Here is an 18,276-nt window from a genome sequence, read left to right as displayed (position 1 = left end):
CTGGAGAATTTCTACAAATTCCCACACGCAGCGTTGAACTGTTACACAGACAAGTTTAAAGGGTTAAATTGTTGTTTTCTGGGTATAGGCCCAATCTGCTCGCTCCCCAGTTTTTAGGGATGCCATCAGATCTGGGCAGGGTTGACGCTTGGCTGTCACCAAGGGTATGTTTGTTTTTTGTTTGTATGGTTAATGCTAGGTCATGACTCTTCCTCTCTGGGGTTCTCTGGATCCACGCGGCTCTTGTGGCACAAGTTTACTGTTACTGCACGTCTCCTTGTTACCATAATGGAAGCACCTGATGGCTACTCGTGACATGTCCACTTTTAATATCCTATCCTGGAATGTCCGGGGACTTAACTCCAAATTTAAACGATCAGTACTCTTCAAGTACCTTAAATTACATTCCCCCCATGTGATTTTGCTCCAGGAGACGCACCTTGTGGGCAGCAGGTTACTAGCTCTGAAGAAGCCGTGGATCCAGAGAGCCTTTCATGCCTCATACTCCACCTATGCCAGGGGGGTTTCGGTGCTGATCAGCAAATCTTTTCAGTGTGTCGTGGAACAGATTCACACCGACCCTCAGGGCAAGTATGCGATTGTGGTTTTTACAGTTTGGGGCACGAGATATATCGTGGTAAATATATATATATATATATATATATATATATATATTCCTCCTCCCTTCTCGACATCCACATTGTACGCTATTCTAGAGCGGGTTACCCCATATTGCCCTGCCAGGTTATTACTTATGGGTGATTTTAATGCCATACTAGCTCCGGACTTGGACCGACCTGCCCCCCCCAAACATTTCTCCGCAGACTTATCAATTTGGGCACAGGCGATGGGGGTGGACGAGGTCTGGAGGTGGAAGCACCCCTCGACCAGGGCCTACTCCTGCTTCTCTGCCACCTACAAAACATCCTTGCGTATTGACTTAGCATTTGCCAATCCGGTCATGATGTCAGACGTGCGGGACGCTACTTACCTACCTAGTGGGCTGTCAGACCACTGCCCCCTCCTAGTCATCCGCTCCCCCGCCTCTCGCACGTCCGCTCTCTGGCACTTGGGAACCCACTGACTCTCCCACGCCGACCTTTCCGAGACTATTCCACCTCGCTTGCTTGAATACTGGGAGCTTAATACGGGATCCTCCTCCCCAGAGATTACCTGGGATGCCTTTAAGGCTTTTACGAGGGGGCAGTATATTTCCTCGATAGCCGGGATCCGTAAAGAACAGACAGCTACCACGACTGAGTTACAGAACAAGGTAGATACCCAGACGGAAGCCTATACGGCCGACCCCACAGACTCTAGCTTTGACGTCCTTAATGCCGCAAAACGGGAACTGCACCTACATCTCGCGGAACTTACCAGACTAGATCTCTATCGTAACAAGCAAAGATACTTTGAACAGGGGGATCGTAACGGTCGCCCCCTCGCAATGTTAGCGCAACATGACCTTCCCCTGACGGTAATACCCAACATAGTGTCTCCCTCGGGCGAGTCGGTCTCTTCTCTCCAGGACATACTAGACGCATTTCGACATTATTATAGCTCCCTCTACACCTCCGTATTGCCCTCGGACTTCAGATCACAGGACTTGGCACCTTGGCTGGACCCCCTGGCACTCGGCTGGCTCTCGGATGCTGAGAGGGAGGCCTTGGTGAGACCCGTTACCTCGGAGGAGGTTTTGGGGGTCATCCGGTCCTTTCCTGCTGGATAATCCCCTGGGCCGGACGGTCTCCCTGTGGAGTTCTACAGAACTCACGGAGCTCTCCTTGCCCCCAAGCTGGCCCAACTATATTCCCATTGTCTGACGGAGGGTTCCCTTCCCGACTCCATGAGTCATGCACACGTAATACTAATCCACAAAGCCCCTACATCCTGTGCCTCTTATAGGCCGATTGCCCTACTTAACACCAACTTCAAAATTCTCACTAAATTGCTTGCCATGAGACTACAGCCCCTACTGCCCTCTGTTATAGAGACGGACCAAACGGGTTTTATGGCTAACAGAGCCACAGATATCAATCTACGACGCTTGTTTACCAACATACATGCACAACACCTCAATGAGGGTTCCCGGGTGGTGGCCTCCCTAGACAGAGAAGGCCTTCGACACGGAGTGGCCTTTTCTGTGGGAGGTCCTCTGTAGAATGGGGTTCCCTTTGCTGTTTATTGGGTGGTTGCAGACGCTCTACAGTCGTCCCACATCGGCTATTAAGCTGGGGGGAGGCCTGTCGCGGCCCTTCCCTCTGTCCAGAGGCACGTGGCAGGGTTGCCCTCTCTCTCCGGTCCTTTTTGCCATCGCCATGGAACCACTGACGGAGGTCCTACGCACCTCCCTACATATCAGGGGCCTACGCGTTGGCTGGCTGGAGGAGAGGGTCGCCCTGTACGCGGATGACCTTCTTTTCCTTAATGATGCAGACTCCTCGCTTATGGGTGCACTGAAGATTATGAACTCATTCTCCACTTTCACAGGCCTTAGAGTTAACTGGGAAAAATCACTTTTGTTTCCTATAGATCCTGCAGCGCGTACCTCCGCCCCCTCCGATATACTTCTACAATGGGTTGAGAGTTTTAGATATCTTGTGGTGGTGGTGTCGAGACAGGCGTCGGACTTCTTGCCCCTGAATTTATCCCCAGTGGTGCAGGAGACGAGGCGGAGACTGAAGGCATGGGAGTCACTGCCCTTGTCGATACTAGGCCAGATAAATCTGATAAAAATGAAAATCCTGCCCAAATTTACCTATCTTCTGCGTCACTCTCCGGAGTGGATTCCCAAATCCTTTTTTACCCGGCTACATAGTCTATTTGCTTCCTTTATCTGGGGAACTCAGTCCCCCAGATACGGATGGTCGACACTGGTACGTCCGACCTCCCAGGGGGGACTGGCGTGCCCTGACCTGTACAAGTATTTCCTAGCAGCCCAGCTAGTCACGGCGGCCTGGTGGCTTTCCCCAGATGTCTCAAACTCCGCCACCATGGTTGAGGCGGCGGTGGTGAACTCGCTGGAGGCGCTGAAGTTCTTACTTTTTCGGGGCCCCAAGGCTCCATACTCGCTGACCCCCTCTATGCGCACCACACTTCGGGCTTGGGGGGCGGGCCTTAAACTAGAAAAATACCCTAAAAACGCACTCTCACCAGCTGCCCCCCTATGGTTAAACCCCACCCTTGAACATATTTACAAATTGCCTGAACCCCATGCATGGACTAAATTCAACATTAAAACAGTGGTCCAAGTAGTCTCCAATCAATCTCTGGTTCCGTTCCTCAAATTGGTTTCCGACTTCAATGTCCCGCAAACCTATCTTTTTAGATATCTGCAACTTTCTCATGCCTTCGGCCACCAATTTTCCAGTTCTCCCCCCCCTCCAGATCACCCAATCCACGCTGGAGGACCTCCTTAGATCCAAGTGTGTAAATAAGCCCACCTCGCAACTCTACAATCATTTACTAATGACCTCCCTTCCCTCTCTAGACAAGCTTAGAAATAAATGGCTGCTTGACATCCCCGACTTTGACAATGACGATTGGGACGACTTGTGGGACTTCCCCTTCAGATCTCTGGTCTCCTTGAGAGACCGACTAATACAATTCAAGATGGTCCATCGTGCATATTTTACTCCACACAGACTGCACATGATGAACCCCGCCTCCCCCCCTGGCTGCTGGCGCTGTGGAACAGTACCGGGTGATTTCACTCATTTTCTGGACCTGCCCGGCCATTGCTGAATACTGGAAAGAGATATTACAGGTCATCAAGCAGGTCACCACCATTTCTATCCAACCCTCCATGGCAATATGTATGCTGGGCCTGATAGAGCAGATAATCCCCACTGTGGCAAGCCGCACTCGGATCGGGCTACTTCTTTTTTACGCCCAAAAAGCCATAGCCCTTAGTTGGCGTAAGCCCGCTCCTCCTCCTATCTCTCTCTGGAAACACCTGGTCAACCATAGTCTGCCTCTATATAAGGATTGTTATGCCAATAGGGGTTGCCCTCAGAAATATAAGGTTTGGTCCAAATGGCCGGCAGATTCCTCCACAGCCTCAGACTCAACTCCTTAACTTGTATTTCCAGATAACAAATAGGAATATGTAACTGTGCATGCACTATTTGCTCCTGGAACACATGCTTTAGCCCCGCGGTGTCCTACTACCCATGAAGGTAAACCGGCTGCGGCCTTTGTGAAGTTTTGTGCTCCCTGCTTCAACTCGTATAAAAGTGTCTGCCTTCTAATGCACCTCTGTAGGCACCCTGGCAAGTCTACTCTGTCATGATGTATGTATGTATGTATGTATGTATGTATGTATGTATGTATGTATGTATGTATGCATGTATGTATGTATGCATGTATGTATGTATGTATGTTTGTTTTTTTTCTGTTGACTGTTAATAAATTTAATAAACAGATTTAAAAAAAAAATAAAAGTCTCTGGTTGAACAGTAACGGTCTGGTGGAACTGGTAAATATTACTGAAATAAGGTATAACTAGCTAATTTTTAGGCAAAAACTTGTCTATTGAAAGTCTTTTTTCTTTTGACTATTCGCAGAATATACAATATAAATCACCCCTTCTGCTTGGGTTCTGTCCCCCCCTGAAGAAGAACCTGACTCCCTGAAGGTCGAAATGCATTGGGGTAGCATGGGTGTTATTTGTAGCTTTTGAAATATTGATGTATTTGTAAATTGTTCCTGTAACTATCTTTGTACCAAATGTTGCATATATCTTTTATCCATCGATATGCTGTAATAACATATACCAGAGTCCGTATTTTAAATTTATGACCGCGATTAAGCCCTTGAACCAATAAAATATATTTTTACAAATTTATTTCTGCTTCTTGTCGCTGCCTGAAAACCTCAAGGGGAACCTGTCCTTTCATTATTTGTAGAATATTTAGGGGTGTGCAGCCAGCTCGTTATTTTATTTCCATGCACTTTCCTTTTTTTCTTGCATTTAAATGTTGTGCAGTAAACTTTCAAAGAGCTTCAACATGCTTTTTCTTCAGCAATAGAATCTTGTGTGGTGAGCATGCATACCGAACTAAGGCCAGTTGAGTGCATTATTTTCTTGGAAAAAAAATTGTATCTGCTAATTGCAGGTCTTTCTCACTCCTCTGTCAGAAATCTTGAGAACACCTGGTCGTGGCCAGTTTATGGTGAAATTAGGTTCTTTTTCCAGATTATGGCTCCAACAGTGCTCACTAGAACATTCAGAAGTTTAGAAATCCTTCTGTTACCATTGCCATCAGTATGTTTTGTAACGATAAGATTGCAAAGGCCCTGAGAAAACTCTTTGCTTTTACCCATCATGAGTTTTTTTGTGAAAAACCTTGGTAATGAGACACTTTATTAGGCCATCAGTTGAGACTGAACCAGCTGATATTAATTTGCACTGATCAGGGGCAAGATTGCTTTCTAATTACTGATAGGTTTCAGCTGGCGTCTTGGCTTTTCATGCCTTTTTGCACCTTTTTCTTCACGTGTTCAATATTTTTCCCTGCTTCATTCCATTTTTCTACACATAACTTAATTTCTGAACTTGCAGTGCATCCGGAAATTATTCACAGCGCTTCACTTTTTGTAATAACAATGTGAAAAAAGTTTGTATATTTTTAATACATTTGCAAAGGTCTCAAAAAAAAAAAAAAACACAGGAACATAAGTATTTACAGCCTTTGCTCAATACTGGACTGACACCTGTCTCAGCCTCTCAGCGTGCTACTGAGACAGCCGCTCCCCGCCCCTCCACAGCTCAGCACTCCAGCGAGCGAGGAGGAAGCAGAGCGGAGAGCTGTGACTGACAGTCTACAGCTCTCTGCTCGAGATCTCTGAAAACCAAGTGATCAGAGATGGTAGATTGCCAACATGCAATAAAAAAAAAAATCCTTTACTTCTCTTAATAAATTTGCAAAGCTTTCAGACAAACTTCTTTAACATTGTCATTATGGGGTATTTTTTTGGTAGAATGTTGGGAAAAATGAATTTTGGAATATATATATATATTATATATATATATATATATATATATATATATATATATATATATATATATATATATATATATATATATATATATATATATAAAAAAATTTAATTGTCCAAAGTCTTTAATTAGAAATTTTGACATTTTCCTAGAACATAAATCCCCCTGAAGAGACCGGAAATCGCAAGGGTCGAAATGCATCAGGCAGAAAAGCACTCTCAAAAGCATATCGTTTCCACCTCCATGTTGGACGGTAGGAATGATGTTCTTGGGGTCATAGGCAGCATTCCTCCTCCAAACATGGCTTAAGTTGATGCCAAAGAGCTTGATTTTGGCCTCATATCACCACAACATTTTCACCCAGTTCTCCCCTGAATCATTCAGATGTTCGTTAGCAAACTTCAGACAGGCCTGTACATGTGCTTTCTTGAGAAGGGGGACCTTGCGAGCACTGAAGGATTTCAGTCCTTCATGACATAGTGGGTTACCAATTGTTTTCTTGGTGACTATGGTTCCAGATGCCACAAGGTGAGAGCTTGCATGGAGCCTCAGCCTGAGGGAGATTGACCGTTATTCTGTGTTTCTTCTATTTGCAAACAAATCACACCAACTGTTCTCACCAAGATGCTTGGTTATAGTCTTGTAGCCCATTCCAGCCTTGTATAGTTCTACAATCTTGTTCCTGACATCCTTGGACAGCTCTTTGGTCTTGGCCATGGTGGAGATATTGGAATCTGATTGATTGCTTCTGGGGATCTTTTATACAGGTAACAAGCTGAGATTAGGAGCACTCCCTTTAAAAAAGTGCTCTCAATCTCCACTTGTTGCCTGAAAAACCTGGGAGCCAGAAATCTTGTTGATAGATGGGGGATCAGATACTTATTTGACTCATAATACGATTTGCATTTTAATGCATTTAATTAGCATTTTAATAACCAAGACAGAGAGAGACTGTGTAAAAGAAAAAAAATACCTAGATTAAGGTTTGATCTAGGTCGGTGCCAGGATTAGTGTTTGGGTCAAGTAAGGGTCAAAAAGGTCAGGGCCAGTATATTTTGTACAGGATAAAACAATTGAAGAAAAAAAACCAAAAAAAAAAACCACACACCCCAAAAGCAAAATGGGCACTATTGTTTCTGAGCTGTACTTTGGGTACAGCCTCACTGGATCTAGTGGTGGAGGATTCTTTCTTTGGTGCACTTGCTTCATATTCTGAGGGTGTTGTGTGCAGTGTCACCTAAGTGGACTGAAGCTTTATTTTCTTATCCTCCTGCCTCTACATTTAACTATCGGCTTCTCATTCAATTTTGGAGTATATACACATTTGTTTCTTATAATCGCTTTTTTTCATTTAAGTTTGCAATATGAATAATTTTTGTACACATGGTGGTACATTTTTTTTTTTTTTTTTAGTTTTATGTTAGCACTATTTATGGCATATGAGCATATATCACATATTTTTATGATCTTCAGCGCAGCTTCTTTTTCTTAATTGGTTTTCATTGTGTGCATCTCACATTTAGTTGCAGCAGGAGTTTGCCAATCATTTATTTTGTCAACGGATATTCATTTATATATTTATTTATAGACAGAGCTGTTTTTTCACTTTTTACAAACAAATAGCATACATCATTTTTTTTTTTTTTTGCATATTTGTCACACAAAGACTCATTATCAAAAGAAATTATTATTACACAAAGATAACCCAAATGAATACAAAATGCAGTTTTTAAAATGTTTTCATTTACTAAAGGCAAAAAAGCTGTCCAAACCTGCCTGGCTTTATGTGAAAAAGTAACTGCCCCCTAAACCTAATAACAGATTGTGCCACCCTTGGTGGCAACTTCAATCAAGCGTTTACGATAACTGGCAACGAGTCTTTCACATTGCTGTGGAGCAATTTTGGCCCACTCTTTGCAGAATTGTTTTAATTCAGCCACATTGGAGGGTTTTTCAGCATAAATGGCCCGTGTAAGGTCATGATACAACATCTCAATTGGATTTAAGTCCAGGCTTTGACTAGGCCACTTCAAAACCTAAATTATGCTTTCTTTGAACCATTTGGGAGGTGGACTTGCTGTTGTGTATCGGATCATTGTCCTGCTGCATAACCCAAGTGTACTTGAGGTCACAAACTGATGGCGGGACATTCTCCTTTAGAAATTTCTGGTAGAGCTCCAAATTGATGATTTCATCAATTATGGCAAGGTCGTCCAGGTCCTGAAGCTGCAAAGCAGCCCCAGACCATCATGCTACCACCACCATGTTTGACTGTTGGAATGATGATCTTGTTATGAAATGCTGTATTAGTTTTATGCCAGCTGTAATGGGGTGCACACCTTCCAAAAGTTATTTTTGTCTCATCAATCCACATAATATTTGCCTAAAAGTCTTGGGGATAATTGAGGCTTTTTGTTGGTAAATGTGAGATGAGCCTTTGTGTTCATTCGTAAGCAGTGGCTTTGGCCTTGGAACTCTCCCGTGGATGCCATTTTTGCCCAGTCTCTTTCTTATTGTTGAATTATAAACACTAATCCTGCCTGAGGCAAGTGAGGCCTGCAGGTCTTTAGATGTTGTTATGGGTTCTTTTATGACCTCCTGGATAAGTCGTTGTCATGCTCTTGGAGTAATTTTTGTAGGCCGGCCACTCCTAGGAAGGTTCACCACTGTTCCACGTTATCTCCATTTGTGGATAATGGCTCTCCTTGTGGTTGACTGGAGATCCAAAGCCTTATTAATGGCTTTGAAACCCTTCCTAGACCAATACACGTACATTACTTTGTTTCTAATCTGTGCTTTTTTTTTTTTTTTTAATTGTGTCATGATGTGTGGCTTTTTGTGATCTGTTTGCGTGCTTCAGTTTGTCAGACAGCTTCCATTTGTGATTTCTTGATTCAACAGGTCTGGCAGTAATCAGGCCTTGGTGTGGCAAGTAAAATTTAACTCTGCGTTCCAAAAAATTGTGGTTGAATCACAGTTCATTCACGATTCAGCATGGGAGGGGGCAATTACTTTTTCACATAGGGCAAGGCAGGTTTGAACAGCTTTTTTTCCTTAACCACTTCAGCCCCGGACCATTTTGCTGGCCAAAGACCAGACCACTTTTTACGATTCAGCACTGCGTCGCTTTAACGGATAATTGCGCGGTCATGCGACGTGGCTTCCAAACAAAATTGACATCCTTTTTTTTCTCACAAATAGAGCTTTCTTTTGGTGGCATTTGATCACCCCTGCTGTTTTTATTTTTTGTGCTATAAACAAAAATAGAGCGACAATTTTGAAAAGAAAGCATTTTTTACCTTTTGTTATAATAAATATCCCCCAAAAAATATATAAACATTTTTTTTCCCTCAGTTTAGGCGGATATTTGGTAAAAAAAAAAAATAGCAATAAGCGATTGATTGGTTTGCGCAAAAGTTACAGCGTTTAAAAAATAGGGGATAGTTTTATAGCATTTTTATTAATAATTTTTTTTTTTTTTTACTAGTAATGGCGGCGATCAGCGATTTTTATTGTGACTGCGACATTATGGCGGACACATAGGACATTCTTGACACATTTTTGGGACCATTGATGGCAGGGCAGCATTAAAGATTGGACGTACCTGTACGCCAATATGCCTGCCCATGCCATTCTGCCGACGTACATCGGTGTGCGCTGGTCGGGAACTGTTTAATAAATTAAATAACTGAATAACTGCGTCTTGGAATTACTCTGGTTATCTTTGGTTGATATTAAAATTTGTTTGATGATCTGAATCATTTAAGTGTGAGAAATATAGAAAAAAAATAGAAAGTCAGGAAGAGGGCACATACTTTTTCACACAACTGTATGTGGTATTGCTGCCATCGTTAGGAGCAAGAGAATTTATTTTGGGTTGTTCTTTGGTGGCAGGTTATGGTAATAACAAGAATGTACAGCTAATTTTTTTTTTTTTTTTTTTTTTTTACCATTTTGGCCCAGTTTTGCTTTGATAATAGGAAATAAAGCTTGGCAAACCTTCTTCACTCCCTTAAATAGAATGAAGAATTAAGAGGACTTTCTAAATGACCTGGTGACCTTCAAGTATCTTAAAAGTAGTATAGCCAATGCTATTTTGGCTATACTTCTTCTGGGATCAACGAAGTGCAGTTCTTTCTGCACTCCTGTGACCTGTTTTCAGCCGACAGCTAGGTTCATGTCACAGAGAGGGGCCAGGCTCTGAAAAGATACCAAACATATGGTTGGGATCCACCCAAATTCCTGGACCGGCACCTGGCTCGTCCTCTCTATGAGCGCTGGAGGGGCAGATCAGAGAGCTGGTGACTGACAGTCACTAGCTCTGTGCAGCCTGAAGTCCAAGAGCTGAGCGTTGATCAGTGTTTGATCATTCAGTTTTCAGTCTGAGAGCCGGTGGGGGACAGATGCAGCATCGGATCCATGCTGCATCATCCATCTAGGCGAGCACATTTTTTTTTTTTTTTTTTTTAAACCTGAACTTTTCTTCTAACAGACACGGTCTCACATCAAACTTTAGGCAGGATCTGGTCTGAGGATCACCCTGACTGGGAGTATTACTAGGAACAGATTATTAATAGATAATGACCATAAATCTGCCACTCTTTAGGTTTAGGTGATGGCCAACAGAAAATATTATGCAACATAGAGCACCTGAACACTTTTTAAGGATATACCCACATATAAAATACTTTCCTTTCCATTATCAGATTGGGTCCAAGATTGGAAACTAAGATTTTGAGCTTTGCACTGTCACCACCCTTTGTTTTTTTTTGTTTTTTTTATTTTTTAGTCTCAGCACTGACTTCATATGTCCAAGGGTGTATGGGCTTGCGTGCCACACTCCTCCTCATCCATTCTTGCTCTCTCCCCCTTCTACGAATCATATTTGCCCTTTTCCCTGTTGTATACTCCATGACAGTATCAGGCTAGCCACTTTATTCATGATCTCCTGGTTAACCAATATAGTTGGTAATGATTACTTCACCTCCAGTGGCTCTGAATACCCAGCTGTTTTCTGCTTTCATAGACTTTAGGTGTTCCTCTCTATAGTTTTAAACAAACATTGTCTGCTGTGCATTGATGTCTGTACAGATGTTCAAAGCTACCTACTGTACTGTTTTTCTCTTTCCTTGATAACAAATCTTTAGAATAAGAATACATTTTAAATGTATACATTTTAAATGAAATCCAGGAACTTAATCCTTAACATGTGAGTCATATGGATTAAATGAAATGTATATATAGTCTGAAATGTATCAAGACAGAACCAACCTAATCCAATTTATCAATGGGCTTACCGATTTGAGTATAGACTCCAGCACTCTGTAATGCAAACGTACCCCAACTCTGTATCGCTGTTGAAAACAGAAGCCAGTTAATAAATAATTCTGTCCAAAAAAAAAAAAAAAATCAAGAAAAATTTTGCTTTTGAATAAAAACGCACACATTGTAACCAGTTTTTAGAGTTCTGTAAGGAGCATGTTCATTTTGGAAAATTAAAATGTTTTGTAAATATATTGCCATTAGAGCTGCAACTACCGATTATTTTCATAATCGATAAGTTGACCGAATATTGTTTCGATTAATCGGTTAATAACCTTTTGGGGGAAAAAAAAGTGTGGTGTATAATTTAGTTAATATGCAATGTTAGAAAAAAAAGCTATTTATTCTTAAATATCTCTATGCAGTGGTAAATATAAATAACCAACTATACGTATGAGGGCAAAATCTCTAATCCACTCTGAGAACAACAGACAGAAGAGATATACTGTATATACTATTAGAGGAGATCTTCCCTCAAAAAAAAAAAAAAAAAAAAAGTAATTTTTAAGAACGTTTCTTCAATTTTCTAAACGATGTTCATTTTCAACCACAATGACGGGAAAATTTAGAAATATAAAACTGCTCGGTGAAAGGAATTTTCAGACAGTGTATGTGGTTTTCATTCAGAAATTACATTCATTTTAAAAACAATGTTAAAAACAAATGAAAAATTTCAAAACAACATTCTTTCATTCAGTGAATGTACAAAGATTTTTCATCTGAAAATTGATCCGTGTGGCCAGCATAAGGCTCGGTATGCAGTTCGCTTTTGATCTGTTTCCGCAGTGCATTTTGCTGTGATTTGAGTTTTTGCATTTTTTGTTGGCCAATTTGTTGTTGGGCAGATTAAAAAACACAAATTGCTGCAAAACCCAATACACCCTTTTCTGCAGATTCTCCATTGAAGTACATTGAACCAACATTGTTTTGCGTTAAAAAAAGTCCCTGTCCGTTTCCAAATACTCAGCGCCTGAAAAAAGCATAGATATGAACGTGTCCCATAGGAAACCATGTAAATGAACTGTAGTGGGTTTCTACAAAAAGCACCAAAAAACACATAGATGTGAACCAGATCTAAGACGTTTGGTAACATAATGGGGTTAAAAAAAACTAAGTGTAGCCCTTTATAGCACAACAAAAAGCAGATAATCACTACTGTAAGGGGTTAATTTTTTTTTAACTGTAGAACTGTAAAAGTGGTATTTACAGTAGCAATTTGCTATTTTTGTACTATAAAGGGCTCATTTTAGTTTTTTTTTTTAACCCCATTATGTTACTGCCCGAATTAATCGATTATGAAAATAGTAAGCGATTAATTTCATAATCTATTAGTTGTCGATTAATCGATTCGTTGTTTCAGCCCTGATTGCCATCACGAATAATACAAACAATACCGAATGGTAGTCAAATCAACTACAAATTATTAAATTCTACGTGGCTAGTTCTGCTTTAGTACAAGTATTACTCATATGTATGAGATCTGAAACATTTCATAGCAAAACATGAATATGTTTGGTAAGCATTGAAAGGCAGACCTGGATCCAGACATTCATTATGAAGTATGGCATGCCCTGCCTCCTCCCTTTCCGTATGCACAGGTTTATCCAGCACATTTGTGCACATGCAGGTTTCCCCACGCAAGTGCACAGACAGCTATTATGTAAAGTTCATATCTTTTCCATCTTTGTGCATGCACAGAGGTGCCGCAGAACCCTTCAGCGCATCTGTGGATGCGTTATAACGGTACTGCCGGAGGGGGGTGGGCAGAGCTACTAAAAAGGGGACTTCAGTTTCTTTAACAGATGAGCACACATCATTGACCAAACTTCGACAATACAAAAACAAGAGGTTTATAGAGCCAACTAAAGATGCAACAAGCTAGTCAACAAATATTCAGGTTCCACGTGTTTACAACTAGGGGTGTGCATTTAATTAGAAATTAAAGAACTGAAATATATACATATTTATACAAGAGGTGCCAAACGCTGAATCGAGAGTGCATATGCACTTTATATAGCTAGTAGTAGTTAGTCATATTCAACTGAACTTTCTCTGTAATGGTTTAGATGTTTCAAACACACTCAGGGCACTTCTTCAGTTCTGATTAGTGTAAGGAAAAGACCACTGCATTTATATCAAGACAGGTAGCACAGACAATTTAAAGATTTTGCTATAGTACAGATATCACAGGAGGTCACCCCACTCTGCACCACTAACATTCAGAAAAAGTCTCTTTTTTCACTGAATGAAAGGCACTCAGGAGGTGGAGGTGCAGATGAACACTACTATCTCCCTCCTTGATTTTAAATGGAGGAGGTTCTGAGTAAGGGACCTCCTGTGATATCTGCACTGCAACTGGAACGGAAAGTCTCAGTGCTGGATCTAGAGCACCTGCAGTGAACTGTGGGCTGAATAAAAGAAAAAGTTATAAAAAAACTGTTGCAGCAGAGATGGGGCACAATTCTTCAGAAGAAAATTCCTTTTCCTGTGCAAATGTACAAAAAAGGAAGTGAGGTGTGAACATTGTGGTGGAACCACCCTGATTTTTGTATTGAACTGTACTGTAATTGTGTTGTCCCCCCTATATATTGTAATGCGCTGGGTAAACTGTTGGCGCTATATAAATCATGTATAATAATAATGATGATGATTTAGTTACATAACCCCATCATAGGTATATGAAATGTTGCAAGTTGATTTACATGTTTGAAATCACCATGTGGCTCTCACATACAGTGGATATAAAAGTATACACACTTTGTTAAAATGTCAGGTTTCTGATGTAAAAACAAAACAAAAAAAAAACAAAGATAAATCAGTTCAGAACTTTTTCAACCTCTAATGCATTTTGGGTAGGAGTCTATCCACATGGCACATCTTGACTTGGCAATATTTGCCCACTCATCTTTGCATAAACACTTCAAATTTGTCAGATTGCAAGGGCATCTCCTGTGCACAGCCCTCTTAAGATGACCCCACAGATTTTCAATCTGATTCAGGTCTGGGCTTTGGCTGGGCCATTCCAAAACTTTAATCTTCTTCTGGTGAAGCCATTTCTTTGTTGATTCAGCTGTATGCTTTGGGTCCTTATGCTGAAAGATGAAGTTCCTCTTCACGTGCAGCTTTCTAGCAGAAGCCTGAAGGTTTGTGCCAATATTGACTGGTATTTGGAACTGTACATAATACCCTCTACCTTGACTAAGGCCCCTTATCCAGCTGAAGAAAAACGGCCCCAAAGCATGATGCTGCCACCACCATGCTTCCCTGTGGGCATGGTGTTCTTTTGGTGATGTGCAGTGTGTTTGTACCAAACTTTTGGAAGTATGGCTAAAAAGTTTAACCTTGGTTTCAGACCACAACACATTTTCCCACATGCTTCAGATGTGTTTTTGCAAAATTTAGCCAGGGTTGGATGTTTTTCTTTGTAAGAAAAGGCTTCCGCCTTGCCACTCTACCCCATAGCCCAGACATATGAAGAAGATGGGAGAATGTTGTTACATGTACCACACAGCCAGTACTTGCCAGATTTTCCTGCAGCTCATTTAATGTTGTTGTAGGCCTCTCGGCAGCCTCCCTTACCAGTTTCCTTGTTTTCATCAATTTTAGAGAGACATCCAGCTGTTGTCACTACTGTGTTATATTTTCTCCACTTGATCGGGGCTGTCTTCACTGTGTATATCTAATGCCTTGGAAATTATTTTGCACCCTTCACCTGGCTGATACCTTTTAACCATGAGATCCCTCTGATGCTTTAGAAGCTCTCTGCAGACCACGGCTTTTGCTGTAGGATGCAACTAATAAAATGTCAGGAAAGACCTACTAGAACAGCTGAACTTTATTTGGGGTTAATCAGAGGCATTTCAAATAATGGCAGATGTGTACCGACCCCTATTTAACATGAGTTAAAATGTGATTGCTTAATTCTGAACAAAGCTACATTCCCAGTTATAAGAGGATGTGCACACTTCTGCAACCACATTATTTTAGGTTTTTTTTTTGTAAACCCCCCCCCCCCCCCCCAAAAAAGATTTTAGTTTGTTTTTAAAATTGAGTTGTACAGTTTATAGGTCACATTAAAAGATGGAAAAAGTTCTGAAATTAGTTATCTTGGTCTCATATTTTTTTATTTTTTTTACATTGCATTATACAGTGGATCTATAAAGTCTACACACCCCTATTAAAATGTCAGGTTTCTGTAATTTTACCATCTCTATCTACTCAAGTATTTTGACGATTCACACCTAATCTTCATGCATAATGGGTCCGGACATGCTCACTTTCACACCTGGTGCCCAAGTAGGTAAATTTCAACACAGTTTCATGCATTGCTTGAATTAATATCTCTATTAAACTACAGTACATAAAACCATATTTCACAGCTTAGTTTGTTATTTTCCAATTAGTCCATTTCATCTCATACAGTCTGCATTAATCTTTAAAAAAAAAATATTATATAAAAATACTACTCACTGCTCAGTAATTAAACTGTGCTAAATTCAATGAAAATATAAACAAAAGTCAAAGAGACCGTTTTTTTCAGTTCCGTAGTTCAGGAATACAGCTAGACAAAAAGTGAGAAGAAAGCAGAAATTTTGATAAACTGAAAATAACCATGGAGATTGCACTGTGGCTCACATTGTTCCTCATGCTTCTATTACGAAAGGTGACCATGTGTTGAAAGAGCCAGAATGAGAGGCAGTGGGAAGAGGGGAAAAGGCATCCTGCACTGTCCAACATCCCTTAACCAAATCTACATTGTAGCTGGCTTAAACATTTGCCCTGGCCTGCACTAAGCTAATGTACACATTCAAGGTTTTACAGCATGCTTTAAAAATACAAACGTTTCCGTGCAATGATAATACTCAAACATTACCTGGTATCCTATTTCTGCACATGCTTGGCCAATTGCAGTGGCAAAACGTGCTTTGAAGACCTGTCCTAAGCGATTTACTCTCTCTATGATCTTGCTCTTTGGATTTTTTGTGCAGTTCTGAAAAGGTCATAATTGGCATTAAAACCATATAAAAAAAAATGTTAAATACATTTGCAGACACATTTTTGTATTGAAGATGTGTTTTCATTAAATTAAGCAGTTTGGTAAAGTAGCTGGGCTTTTTTTTTTTTTTTAATCCTTGTACAAACACTTCCAGGGCCAAGATCCTAGCCCCCCCCCCATTGATTCCACTAGGTGGCAGATTATCATATAGTACTGTGCACAGGACTCAGGCACACAATTCTGTGAAGCAGGATTGTTTTACTAAAATGACATGAATTTTTTATCAATAAACATCATCCTAAAAAGTGCACTGAACAAAAAAATAAATAAAAAACACCCACAAAACACAAATGAAATGTTCTAGCTGGCTTATCATGCCCCCTTAACCAAGAATATATTGGGTACACTTGCATGACGTTTCTCAAACTTTTCTGGTAGGATTCTCCAAGCATTCTGGAGAACTTGTTCCAGCTCCACAACAGATACATAAAGATCGAGGTTCTGTGAGGGCTTTGTATAATGCAGTTATGTTAGGGCTGTGTTTGGTGTCCTTGTAATACTTCAGAATAAAATTGGGGATACTCAGAATCCTTCCAGACTGTATTGTGTGATAAGAATCTGGTCATCCTTTTTCGCAGTGACTGTGTCTTCAATCTTAACCAAAATTGCCAATCCCATTGTAAGATTGGTAGCCCTAAAACTGCAGGCAACCTCCAACCATGCTTCACTACAAATATAGCCCATAGCCCTTTGTGGGTAAACGGTTTCGTCCAACATGAACTTGTCAAGAGCATTTTCTTGCACCTCAATTCTTGTGTTTTCATGCAAAAGTGAGTTTTTGACTTAGGGTATCCCCTTGGAAGAATGTCTTTTTTGGCTATAACCCTTAAGAGAAGTCCAGCCAAAGTCCAGTAGGAAACACACTTAAACCATTCCCTGCCAGTGTCATTTTACATTGATCAGTGCATTTTTATAGCACTGATCAATGTCATAATGTCACTGGTCCACAAAAAGTGTAATTTGGGATCAGATTTGCCCGCCGCAATGTCGCAGATCCACGCCATTACTAGTAAAAACAATAAAAAATAAAATAATAAAGTCCCTAAATCTATCCCGTAAGTGGTAGACGTGACAACTTTTGCGCAAACCAATCCATATACGCCTATTGCATTATTTTATTTATATATATATATATATATATATATATATATATATATATATATATATATATATATATATATATATATATATATATATATATATATATATATATATATATATATATATATATATATATTTTACACACACAGTGCCTTGCGAAAGTATTCGGCCCCCTTGAACTTTTCAACCTTTTGCCACATTTCAGGCTTCAAACATAAAGATATAATTTTTATTTTTTGTGAAGAATCACCAACAAGTGGGACACAATTGTGAAGTGGAACGAAATCTATTGGATTTTTTAAACTTTTTTAACTAATAAAAAAATGAAAAGTGGGGCGTGCAAAATTATTCGACCCCCTTGCGTTAATACTTTGTAGAGCCCCCTTTTGCTGCGATTACAGCTGCAAGTCGCTTGGGATATGTCTCTATCAGTTTTGCACATCGAGAGACTGAAATTCTTGCCCATTCTTCCTTGCAAAACAGCTCGAGCTCAGTGAGGTTGGATGGAGAGCGTTTGTGAACAGCAGTTTTCAGCTCTTTCCACAGATTCTCGATTGGATTCAGGTCTGGACTTTGACTTGGCCATTCTAACACCTGGATACGTTTATTTGTGAACCATTCCTTTGTAGATTTTGCTGTATGTTTGGGATCATTGTCTTGTTGGAAGATAAATCTCCGTCCCAGTTTCAGGTCTTTTGCAGACTCCAACAGGTTTTCATCCAGAATGGTCCTGTATTTGGTTGCATCCACCCTCCCCTCAATTTTAACAATCTTCCCTGTCCCTGCTGAAGAAAAG

The 18,276-nt window shown here is 40.5% G+C and overlaps 1 protein-coding gene across 2 annotated transcripts in view; it reads right to left on the bottom strand.

Moving 5' to 3' along the window:
• The window catches only part of RB1 (RB transcriptional corepressor 1), a 307,484-nt gene that overhangs the window by 199,256 nt on the left and 89,952 nt on the right, over positions 1–18,276 (bottom strand). For both annotated transcript variants that reach the window (XM_077483264.1, XM_077483265.1), the window contains exons 13-14: positions 16,197–16,313; positions 11,299–11,355 (exon numbers count right to left, since the gene is read on the bottom strand). In XM_077483264.1, coding sequence (XP_077339390.1) covers positions 11,299–11,355; positions 16,197–16,313 — 174 coding nt within the window. The remainder of the gene's footprint in view (positions 1–11,298; positions 11,356–16,196; positions 16,314–18,276) is intronic.

This window comes from Lithobates pipiens, unplaced genomic scaffold (genome assembly GCF_037356315.1).
Source record: "Lithobates pipiens isolate NorthernLeopardFrog02 unplaced genomic scaffold, aLitPip1_a1.2 Scaffold_16, whole genome shotgun sequence".
Taxonomy (NCBI): domain Eukaryota; kingdom Metazoa; phylum Chordata; class Amphibia; order Anura; family Ranidae; genus Lithobates; species Lithobates pipiens.
The sequence above is the reverse complement of the archived record's forward strand: the minus strand, read 5'-3'. Positions and strand labels throughout refer to the sequence as shown.